Here is a 12544-nt window from a genome sequence, read left to right as displayed (position 1 = left end):
GGGTTTTGGGTTCTGACTCAAAGTTCGCCTTGTTTTTCTTCATCTGTGATCATGTAAGTCCCGGCCAGAGAATGGAGAATGATATTTCTCCTTCAAGATATAATAAAATTTATGCAATTCAGGGAGAATACATTTTTAACTATTTTATTATTTATTTATTTATTTATTTATTTATTTATTTATTTATTTATTTAATTTCAGAAAGATAGTGTGTGTGACAGGGGAGAGGGGCAGAGGGAGAGGAAGACAAGCAGACTCCCCACTGAGCAGGGAGCCTGCTACCCTGCTCAATCCCAGGACCCTGAGATCAGGACCTGAACCAAAATCAAGAATTGGAGGCTCAACTGACTAAGCCACACAGGCACCCCATGGGGAGAATACATTTTGCCATCTACATGGAAGAAGTAATCCTTTGTTTCATAACTGTTGAAATATTTTATGGGATTGAGTTAAGTAGTGTTCTTTGAGGATTTTGTTGCTGTGGAATGTTTTTGGCTATAAGCTCCACAGGACCAATACATAAATTGTTTCTTAGGTCATGTTGCAAGCATTGCCAGTGCTCCACCTTTATCCCCTTGAATCTCTTTGTCATTTTTGTACACCCCAGATCCCAATGTGCATGCTCTCCTTGCCAATAGCCAAGCACCTGGGTGTCTCTGTCAGAGGACTGCCCTCTAGCTGCCTGAGCAAGGAAAGCCAAAAGTTCATTGGAATTTACATTCTTAGACACAGCCCTTAGCCAATGATGAATGGGTATGAGAACCTTCCTTGCCCCATCTGTAAGGACCATGCTAAAGCACTATCTCCAGAGTTTCCCTGCTGCGTAGGTACCCTCTATAGCACCCGCTTGATAATTGCACTTTGCTGCTTGACATCCCACTTCCCACTACCCTTTCAGCCTTTCTTAGAATCATTTCTAGGTGAGTAGCTTTCACTTGAATCATCAACTCAGGATCTGCTTTTAGGGAAGCCAACCAAAGAGTGATCCTTTGCAGTTTCTCAAGAGATAGACAAACAAGCATTTTTATGTTATTTATTTATTTTAAGATTTTATTTATTTATTTATTCATGAGAGACACAGAGAGAGAGCGAGAGAGGCAGAGAGAGAAGCAGGCTCCATGCAGGGAGCCTGACATGGGACCCAATCCTGGGACTCCAGGATCATGGCCCGGGCCGAAGGCAGGTGCTAAACCCACTGAGCCACTCAGGGATCCCACAAACAAGCATTTTTAAAGGTCACATCCTATCTACGTATTTCACTCTTTTACTACTCTTCTGTTTTGGTGTTGCCACATAAACTAACATTTCTTTCCTTTACTATATTTCCCCAATGCCAACCTGACTGAAAGGATGAAGCATGCAAGTATCTGGATGCCCTGTGTGCACAATCAAGATCTCATATTTTGACTATCCCCTATAAAATGTGGTCTCTGGGACCACACTGTGCCTAAACATGGACATATGATACACTATGAAGTTATGTAAAAAATATTGCTTTTAAGTCTGAGGGGATCATAAGACTAAAAGGATAGAGGGTTGAGGCTATAGAATTTTACAGTTTTAAAATCCTTTATAGGATCAAATCTAACCTGAGTAAAGTAATAGATTTGAGTACAAAGTGTCAAGAAATGGAAATTACATAAATGGAATGAGAAAGTCTTCTGTATGTTACCCAAAATCCAGGAGGATCAAATTTCATTTTTAAAGATATGATTCACTTTTTTGTATCTAACACTATAACAAATTCTGGTAGTATTAAACATGACCAACCTAATTTTCACTAAAGAAATTCACTTTGATTGCCCCAAAATAATACACCTACTCCCCTTTTCCCCTGTTTACATTGAGGTGGACTGCCAAAGACATGTCCCTGATAGAGAATTTCCCCTGATGGAGACATAAAACTAGTTTGTTTCTAAGAGAAAGTTGAGGCCATAGTGTTAAAACAATAACTTACACATGTGTGGGTCATTTGGGTTGTAAAAAGTTTCTGGTAAGAATTCCCTAATCTTGAAATATTTAAACAATGAGAAAAGGGAGGGGCCCATAGAGTTTATAGTACAGTTTAATCAACCACATTTCCCACCAGACAGGAATATATCTGGACACTAACATTGGAGAAAAGACTGATTCCTTTCTGAGGGCATGAGGGCACATATTATGATCTAGCTTCTCAATCAGGTAAAAAATAATGAGGGGTCACTTTTGATATTATGTCACTTTCTCTCTTACTTGTTCAGGTGCTACTATAGATTTTTAACAAATGTTCTCAACAGGATAGCACATGTTTTCTGGGTTTATTTTCCTGTATACATATAACTTTTTTTTTTTTTTACAAAAATGGAGCAAGTAGATTGACTTAATAAGTGATCACTAAAAGTCATGTATCTATGAATCTAAATAAAATAAAAACTGTATCTGAAGGTAAAAACTAAAGAAAATATTAGAGAAACGTATAAATGTTAATATAGTTCTAAATCTAGATGAATTCAATTTAAAGATTTGATATAACTTAAAAAGTGAAAACCTGATAATATATGTCATTTGCTGAGTAATAATTTTTTTTATTTGTGTGGAGTGGAATGCATAACTAAAGAGTAATTTAAAAAATGCAATCCCACAGTTTAAAAACAGTGCTGGGTATGTCTTTGGCTTAACAAATCAGGGGATACATATTATAGAAAGCAACAATTACTATGAAGCTTTTCTAGTGGAAGTTTGTTTCTCCAGAGAGAAATATTTTTAATTTTAATATCCAAAGGCTATTAGATAGCAGTATTAAATATAGCCAATCTAATTTGCTAGAACATAAAACAGTAACTATAAAATAAACAGTTTATAGTTAACAGAATGATTACACTTATATTGATTTTTGTAATTGAATTATCACTTAGTCAGATCTAGGTTTCAATTCATTCATATATTATGAAGAGGAAAGAGTGAAAACAAAACTCTTCTATAATGATCTTTCCTTTCCAAAATAGAAAAAAAGATAAAGAAGTATATACAGACACTCCCTGATTGATCTCATTTGATCGAGGAATTCAGACTTCCTTTGTTTTGGCATGAACTATTAGTTTTCAAAATTCCTATCCAGCAAGATACCCATTTCCTCTGAATTTCATTCATTGTGATAGAGCCAAGTGTCTGATGCTTCCAGGAGAAGAGGCTGATCACAGGCCTTAACAAAGTGAGCACCCTTGGCTTTCTTGATGTTGTTCCTGTTCAGGAGCCAACCAGTATCTTGAAAGTAGCTAATTTAATAATTCTGAGTTCTCATCATTCTCTGATGCCTGGATGGAAAGTCTAATTTGAAATTTGGCAATTTGGATGTTCGGAAACCCCCAAGTGTGCTCTTACTGTGATTTAATTTTTGAAGCCCTGAATCAGAAACCGGAGAACAGGTTCTGTTACTCACTGTATAGAATATGTATAAGTGGGTCTCTAAAGATCTTTCGGCTGTGACCACTATAGAACAAGATGAGAACAATATTCTAAAATGAGACTGTTATCTCCAAATTCATCCAGTCCAATTCCCTGCATCTCATTTATTTAATGATAAATTTTAGCTCAACCCAATCTTTGTCAACATCTGCCACCCCCTCTGGCCCATGGCCACTCTCCTAGGGCAGACCCCATCTTCTGCATCATCTCTCACATGAGTCACTCACTGCAATTATCATACTAACTGGTCCTCCTGCTTCCACACTGCCCTCTGTTCTGACTTATTCTACATTCTTATAATGTAGCCAGAGGGAAACTTTGAAAAATGTAAAGGTGACCTGCCAATTCTCTCTCCTTGAAGTCCTCAAATTTTATACTGTTGTTCAAAATCTTTAACACAGTGTTCATGCCTGGCACCTGCCTCCTCTCTCACCACTGTGCCTGGTGCCTCTCTCTGCTGTTCAGTTTCTCTGAGCCAGACTTCCTGTGTTCAAATCAAAGTTCCATCACATATACTCTGTGTAACCTTGAATAAGTTATTTAATCATCTTCAGTTATTTCTGTTTTCCCACCTGTTATAAAAAATGCTCTAAAGTGCTAAAAGTAGCACCAGCTACTTAGTAAATGCTCAATAAGTGTTGCATATGATATGAGTAATGCTACTTTTTAAACACTGGGGCCTTCATATATGTTGTAGTTTCTGTTTTAAACATCCCCCCGTATCAATCTACTCAGGTTAAATATCACTTCCTTAGGAAAATCTTCCGTGGCCCTCCCTACTCAAGCACACCTGCTGACTCACCTGTTAATCCAGACTCAGTGTACCAATGGGCACATATGACAGGAGAGAGTAATTACTGTGAAACTCCACAGTGAAAGCTTGTTTTACAAGAGAGAAATACTTTTAAAGTTTTAATATCTATTAAATAGCAGTATTAAATTTGGCCAATCTTAATTTGCCAAAACATAAAACAATAACTATAAAAGATCCATGTTATAGTTATTCTGGGACACCTTTGTCACACCCTATAATTCTCCTTCCTCATGTTACCTTAATTGCTATCGAATAATTGATCTTGTAATGATATATACATAAGTAACTATAAAATAAGATCATTGAGACTATTAAAAAGGAGATAAAGAGGTCAAAGGACCTTTTCAGTGAAAATTGGGCAGTGGAGATTAGAGATCATTAGAGTAGAGATTAGAGACCAAGTGGCAGTGGGTGCAAATGTCTCTCTACCAAACCAACTATTCAGAAGTTGAAAGAAGAGACAATACAAATGGGCATGGGTGATAGTTGAATCTATTGTGGTGGCCATTTCACGATAGACATAAATCAAAACATCATGTTGTATGCCTTAAACTTATATATGACATTTGTCAATTATTTTTCAATGAAACTGGAAAAAAATTGGCAAGGGTGAAAATGAAAGGAAATCTCGACAACCAGTTCTGTACACACTATGTTGTTTGCATTTACCCAGGATCCTGTCTAGGAGGGGACACATCTGGGTAATCGGGACTGAGACGATATCCCCAAAGTGGTATGTGGCCAGCCCTATACCAGAGGTCCTGAGATCCTGATTTCTTTCTCTTCTCTTGGCAGCCATTGGCACCCCAGAAATGTATACAAAAATAACTAGTCATACAGAAATGGATATAATATTAAGAATTTTTCCCATCACTCAACACATGTTCGTGGGGAGCCTGGTGCTAAACCATTCGTAGACGACCTGCTTCTGGGTTGGGGTTTTGTACGTAGCAGAGCAGCTCCCTCGCTACGATCTATTGAAAGCCCTCGACACAAGGGTTTGTAAAAATAATAATAATAATAATAATAATAATAATAATAATAATAATAATAAAACAGAAAAATAAAAATAAAGATTTTTTTGGATAAGTTGTATTCATACAAGTGTGATAAGTGTGACATTTCATCAGCTTTTATAATATTTCAAATGTTTTAAAAAATCTGGCACATTAGAGGGAAGTGACATATTTATAATTTTAACTGAAATTCTAAGGATATCATAACCCAGTAGTCATGTTTAAATTGCCTAGAAAAGTATGAGTTTGTTAAGTTAAAGGTTTGATTCTCAGTATGCTGAAAATGCCCAAGAATTCTGATATGCTCTATGAATTTTAATTTGTTAAATTCATAAAAACATATAGGAAGTTTTTTAAAATTCAATTTATAAATCTATTTCTTTAGCTGTTTGTAAAGCTAAAATTATAAATGGGGTTTAATAAAATTTTAAATAGTGATGTCCAGAAGTTTCTTATAAGAGATACTAGTGATAGAATTTTATTGATCAAATTTATAATTGCTGTTTAAATATTCAGGAGATTTTTATTTGTGTAATTTATACAAAGACACCTCTTCATCAAAAACCAGAAGGACTGCCATTGAAAAGCCAGTCTCCTTTTCCACCCTTTCCGCCCCTCTTTTGGAAGCATCCCCTTTTAAAAAATGCTTCTGGGTTTAATACTTCTGATGGCTAATTCTGTAGCTCTAAATAGTTTCTTTTTTTTTTTTTCAGATAGTATTTGTTAACTCATAAATGAGAGAGGGTGATTGAGTTTATTTATACTACTTTCTCTTCCATTTCCCCAGTAACAGTCAAAATTTAAGAAAGTAAAATTATTATTGGATTTCTATAGGTTATAATTGTTCTTTTCAATCTATACTCATGCTGCCATTTCCTGTTTCATAAATTTTAGTATTGCTACTCTCTCCTAACTGTAAAATAGGAGATTTTATCCCTATTTTACAGTGAGGAGAAACTGTAGGATATCCTAGGGAGTGCTGGTAAATAACTGCTCTTGGGGGTGGTGGAACAGAATACAGTATTTGCTGGTTTCCATTAACTCACAATATAATCAATTTCAAGCTACCAGCATGATGGCACTGAGCTGGGATTAGGGTCAGCACCAGCACATCACTGAATTAGTAGCCCAGCGCTCTTCTAGCTCTCCTCCCTCTCCCACCTCCTTTCTTTTGCCAGCTTTTTTATTTTCCTGTTACAATGTTAAGACCACTTATAGTTGCAACCTTCTCTGCTACTGTAACAAAATTTTTATGCTATTATTTATCCTTGGTTATAAAAGTTAAAAGTCAATATAAGTAACATTTATGAAATCATACTGTTGTATACATATTGTTGGCTAAGAAGTGTGTTAGAGTTACATTTCCTTCTCTATAGGCCGATTTCATGGCCCCCGAGTCACTTAAATAAAAATTTACCCTAACACTCTAACATAAGGGTCAAATGCATTCCTTTTTCTTGTGTTTATCAATGGCATAAAATTATACTACCTGTTTATATTTTTGGATCACAATTTTTACATACAGCCTTGATTTTGTCTAATTTTCCTCTTTAGAGTTGACCTAACTGATGTGCCTTCATCAGCTCCTCAAGTTTCTCCATTCTCTAAATCATACTTGCTTTTTCCTGGCCATCACCTAGCCGAGGCAGTTTTCCTGCCCTTAGGCATGGGATCATGAGCCCCCTGGGTCCCGAATGGCCAGCCTTTCCTTTGATGGCTTTCCTTGTTGGATGCACTGTTTCCAAGATCCACATCTTTTTTTTATTATTATTATTCATATTTTTTCTCCCTAGTAACTTTCTTTTTTTTTTTTTTTTTTTAAGATTTTATTTATTTATTCATGAGAGACACAGGGAGGCAGAGACATAGGCAGAAGGAGAAGCAGGCTCCCTGCGGGGAGCCCAATGCAAGACTTGCTCCCAGGACTCTGGGATCACGCCCTGAGCCAAAGGCAGCTGCTCAACCACTGAGCCACCCAGGCTCCCCGCCCCTAGTAACTTTCTAAGAAGTACATGTGGAAAGCATTTTCTAGGCTGCATATCTGAAAATGTCTCTGTTCTTTTGCATTTGGTTCAGTTCAGGTAGAGAACTGGAGGTTGAAAATATTTTTTTGCTTCAACCATTTTTAGATGACTGTTTCATTCATGAGGATATAGCTAGGTATATATCTTTTTTCCTTTTTGGTACTGTGTACTCAGTGGGGCTTTTAAATCAGAATCCTTGTGTCCTTTATTATTTCTTTGATATAACTTACCCCTCAAGTTTCTGTTTTCTTTTTTGAGAGACATCTATTAGTTGGGTGCTGGATGTTCCGTATTTGTCTTCCCTTTCATATTTGTCATCTCTGTGTGTTTGCCTTATAACTTGACATAATGCCCCAAATTTATTTCTACTTGGTCTAATAATTCTTTGACAACCAAAAATTTAATCTTCCGGAGCAATGCTATATCCTAAGTTTGTCTTTTCAAAGACATTCTGCTTTTAATTAACGGGTGTTAAAAGCTTCTTTGATCTCTGAATGTATTTCATAAATTTATTTTCTATTTCCTCAACTATGTTTCTTATAGAGACAGCCTTTTTGTTTGTTCAAGTGGGATTTTATCTTCTATGCTTTTAGACTTTTTTATATGTCTGGTGATCTTAATGGTCCACCCATATTTCAGAAAGAAGGACTATATTATTTTTGGTATCTTGTATGTAATCCCTCTGCTGTTGAGAGGGAGGCATATTTTTGAAACAGGCTTTTCCTCTGACCAGGAAGTCTGACTGGGAGCTCTGTGTATGTATACGGGGAGCTGGCACCTCTAGCCCATCCATCCCGCAAATGCCATAAGGAGGAAAGCTTTACTCTGGGCATCCTAACCAAATGGAAATCCTTAGCTCTCCTCTACCGTTTCAGTCAATTTATTTGGTGGGGGGAGGGGAGGGAGAGGCTTGGATTCTTGCCTTGGGTCATTGCCAGACTTCTGGCAGATTCTGAGAGCTCTGAACAGAGGAAAGGATGGCAGCAGATGAAGGGAAAATGGAATGGAGGTGTGGCTGACTGGCACAATTGTCCTGAGTCCGGACTTCAAATTAATTGCCCAATTTTCAGCCTCACTTCTCATTCCTGCACTCCATTCTTCATGCTGACAGTAAGCCCAGAGCTTGCCTAGGGATAGGGAAGATGTTTCCACCTCTACAGCAAGTCCCTTTTTTATCTGGCTGCATCTTTCTCAGTTTCTTTGTTTTCTACCAATATTTCTCCTCTGGCTTTTATCCTAGAATTCTATGATGCATATAGCCCTCCTCTTTGTTTTCTTTCCTTTATGAGTTTATTCCTTTTAGCACTTTTATTCTTTTATTCAGTGATTTCTGGGAAGAACAGGACTTGGATGCATGTGGTCAGTCCACCATTTTGAACCTGGAGACCATGGAGCTATCTTTGAATGCTTTTGTTTCCCTAAAGATACTGTGTTTTTATATTTTCACCCATCAGTCATGTACTGAAGAGCAAGATCCAAGCAAATGGCCAGTATTTCCAACAAATTTCTGCCTTTCTCTTGAAATGCATTATAGATGCTTACCCAAGAGGTGAATGTGGCTCAGAAAGATTAGCTCTTGAGTCCAATAGAAAACGTTTCTGTGTGATATTCTTTCTATCTTTCACATTAAGTACAGGATAACCCATCTGTTTGGTCCACGTATCCATTACTTCTTTCACTGGAAACTTACTTGCCTGATATTTAAAAAACATTAACAGTAATTAATAAATTAGGGGAATAAAAGGGTAGAACAGTCAGATAAAGAAATGACAAATCATTTGTTAATCAGACAAAGAAATACTTCAGGATATACTCATTACCTCTTCAAGTGCTCTCCAAAAATCTTCAGTTTTTGCATTCCCAAATTTGTATCTTTCCAAGTAAATCTGTATGTGAAAGATAACAATCATTTTAGAAGTCAACATTTGCTTTTCTCATACTTCCACAACATCATTCTAATGTATAATATGGCAAATGTACCTATAATAAAATAAAATTATATATCACATGTAAAACATTCTGTAACCTATAAAAACATTGTACAAATTATTTATAAAGCACAAAAATATTTTCCTTATTAGTGATATAACTTGTTCTTTTTAATAGTCTAATGGAATTGTGGACAGGAGAGGAAAAGTTCAATTTTTTCAGGACTAGAAATATAAGATATTTAAGGGCAGTCAGGTGTTCAGCCATCAATAGTCTGTAACATTTGTGATCCAATATAAGGAGAGATCCATAATTCTCTGATCTTTACTTAGTGGTGTTAATTTATCACTATTGCTACATCCCCTACTTTCATTTATAGTGCTATTTTCTCATTTCAGACACTAGATGACCCCATCACACATGAGTGATAGAGACAATATCCAAAGATAGAACAGGTGAGTTTGGCTCTAAGACAGGGCTCAGCAAACTTTTTCTATAAAAGGCTATATTGTAGAGATTTTAAGTTTTGTGGGTTATGTATTGCCTGTAGCATCTACTGAACTCTGCCTCTGTAGCACAAAAGTATCCATAGATAACATGTAAATGAATGACCATGGCGGTTTTCTAATAAAACATTATTTATGCACTCTGATATTTGAATTTCACGTAACTCTCATTGTCATGAAATCTTCTTTAGATTTTAAACCATTCAAAATTGTAAAAAGTGATTTTGTTTGGGGACCTTACAAAAATGGGCAGTGGTCCAGATTTAGCCTGCAGGTAGCAGTTAGTAGACACCTGTTTTAAAGCAATGGGTATATGATGTTTTTTGAATAATAAGAATGATGATAATGGTCATGATCATGGATAAATTGGGTAGATTATTCACTTTATATTTTTTAAGATTTTATTTATTCATGAGAGACACACAGAGAGAGGCAGAGGCATAGACAGACAGAGGGAGAAGCAGACTTCTCACAGGGGGATCAATGCGGGGCTTGATCTCCAGACCTGGGAACATGCCCTGAGCCGAAGGCAGACACTCAACCACTGAGCCACCCAGGTGTCCCAAATTATTCACTTTAAAGAGTGTCTTCACTCTTCAGTTATTTTTAAGATATGAATTTTTTAACTAGAAGCCTCTCTCTTTTGGCAATTCTGTTCACAAAATTCCGAGTTTTCTCCTACTCTCATAATTGTGATTCTCCAGGAAACCATCCGAAGTTCCTGCTGTATCATGCCTCTGCTGCTGTCAAGAGTTGTCCCATTCAAAATATGGACATCTTTAATAGAAACAGAACCTTCTTCAGTGTTCCTTGAATTTCAAAGAAAATAACCAGTAGTTGACTTTGCACTTGACATTTTTGCTCTAAGTTGCTATAATTTTCAGGAGGCACTGTGCCTACGTCACGTTATCTTCTAAATTCCTTTCTTCTCAGGCATAGAGAGATAAAACAATATTATCACTACTGTCCCAAGAAGTCTGAATGAGGATTGAGACCAGTTTGGAATGCTGCCTTCATTTTTGTTCTTTTGAGTTCACTGCTCAGCACTACCACTGGAGGGCAGGCAGAGGAAGGGAGAAGAAATGAAAGGCAAGTATTTGATCATCAATTTTAGGTATTTGTTCCAGAGCTTTGCACAAATCATTCATTCTAAATAAAATAATGAGATATTTGGAATAGTAATAATTAATTGTAAATATAGCTACCTGTTAATGACAATTTCTAGTGAGTCATAGCTTCTTAAAATTAATTTAGAGGAGTTTATTTGTATACTCACAATGCCTTGAGTTTAGAATGTGCAATCTCAGAACTAGAAGTGATTTTAAACACTATCTAACACAACTCTCACACTTTTAGGGGTATAGGAAACCGGTGCCTAGAGAGGTGAAGATAGGTGAAGAGAGTTTCCTGCAGTGACCTTGAAAGAATTCTGACTCCTGGACCAGTTTGTGTGGGTTTCAGTGGTGTTGGTATTATTGTTTCTTAAACTGCAGTTTCTTGCTTCTCCTGAACTGCAGGCTATATAGTCATTTATATAAACAGTATATTAAACGACATAAATTTTATTTTGTCTAGATTAGTGCACTTCTGAATAGTCTATATGAAGAAATTTCTTTCTTCACCTTGAATAATCACAATGCAGTCATTCCACTCAAAATTTTATGATGAGCTAGGTGCCCCAATAATAGTTCATTAGCTGGTATTGGTGTGGTAAGAATAAAAGGAAAAGAGCACTGTTTCTGTGACTAGTATCCCAAGAAGGGAAAGGCCATGTTCCAGCTGAGCCGTTCCTGTCCTATTAGTGATACTGCTGATACTAGGAGAAAAAGAAAGGATGGATATGTTGCTCAGCTTGATTTCATGACCATATACTGTTACAAACGCCCCATTATCTATAATGATTTTTTCTTATGCACAAGCATATCCTTAAAGATTTTCCAGGTGATGACTTTGCTCTTATTTTCCCACACTGTGCACCTACTTTGTTATCTGGGATGGGGTTTGGAGGAGTGTGATGAGCATGAAAGAGAACAGACAGCTGAGCACCCCCAGATTTCATGCCACACCAGGTTAGCTAATGAAGAGTAACTTTGGACAGAAAATTATTATTTGCAAGGAAAAATTCTGAACAGTATCAGATTGTGGGATTTAGGGGCAGCAATCATAGCGTGATAACTCAAGAAGAGATACTATTTGGATACTTGAGTGAAATAAAGGAATGTTCCAATTTGTTGGAGAGCTATTGAGTGTCGCCTATACTGATCATATACTATTTTCAGATATTAGCTAGTGTTTGAAGATTGTAGGGAAAAGTGAATGTTTTAGTAGGGTTTTTTTTTGTAAATTTATTCTATAGCACTATGATGAGGCATGAAAAAATTAATACCTATTCATTCTAGTTCAGTTTCTAGCTCCATCTATAGTCACAGGGTGGATGAAGACAGTTTTCACCTGAGAAATATTAGTTTTAGACAAGACAGGCTTTTTAATTAATTATACCATAGATATTTGGGTTAAAGGAAATATGAAGAGTATTACTGAATTATTAGATTAGCTATTTACTTTTAAAGATTCTTTTGGTACAGCTCTAGTAGTTTCTATAAAAATCACTTAATCTGAAGTCAGCTTTGAAGATTCCAAGAATGCATTACTGATCAGTTTAATTTAGATAAAAACTATGCAAATGGAATTTTAACTTAATTTTTAAAAAGGAATTGTCTTTGCTTTTTTCTATATTTCATACTACTTATTATAGACTGTTGATTCACTCAAGAAGCATTTTTTGGATTGCCTAACATGTGGATGCATTCT

General features: G+C 36.2%; 1 protein-coding gene and 1 long non-coding RNA gene across 12 annotated transcripts in view; one reads left to right on the top strand and one right to left on the bottom strand.

Annotated features, from left to right (window-relative positions):
* Positions 1 to 12544, bottom strand: part of ENPEP (glutamyl aminopeptidase) — an 87691-nt gene that overhangs the window by 35337 nt on the left and 39810 nt on the right. Inside the window, exons 9-10 of the mRNA XM_077882294.1 lie at positions 9119 to 9184; positions 8841 to 8992 (exon numbers count right to left, since the gene is read on the bottom strand). Coding sequence (XP_077738420.1) covers positions 8841 to 8992; positions 9119 to 9184 — 218 coding nt within the window. The remainder of the gene's footprint in view (positions 1 to 8840; positions 8993 to 9118; positions 9185 to 12544) is intronic.
* Positions 1 to 12544, top strand: part of LOC144303882 (uncharacterized) — a 126212-nt gene that overhangs the window by 76462 nt on the left and 37206 nt on the right. For 10 of the 11 annotated variants that reach the window (XR_013370879.1, XR_013370881.1, XR_013370882.1 and 7 more), the window contains 3 exons: positions 9626 to 9682; positions 10667 to 10822; positions 11090 to 11183. This is a non-coding gene — a long non-coding RNA (uncharacterized LOC144303882). The remainder of the gene's footprint in view (positions 1 to 9625; positions 9683 to 10666; positions 10823 to 11089; positions 11184 to 12544) is intronic. The other variant, XR_013370887.1, reaches the window with a different exon arrangement.

Source organism: Canis aureus, chromosome 33 (genome assembly GCF_053574225.1).
Source record: "Canis aureus isolate CA01 chromosome 33, VMU_Caureus_v.1.0, whole genome shotgun sequence".
NCBI lineage: Eukaryota > Metazoa > Chordata > Mammalia > Carnivora > Canidae > Canis > Canis aureus.
The sequence above is the reverse complement of the archived record's forward strand: the minus strand, read 5'-3'. Positions and strand labels throughout refer to the sequence as shown.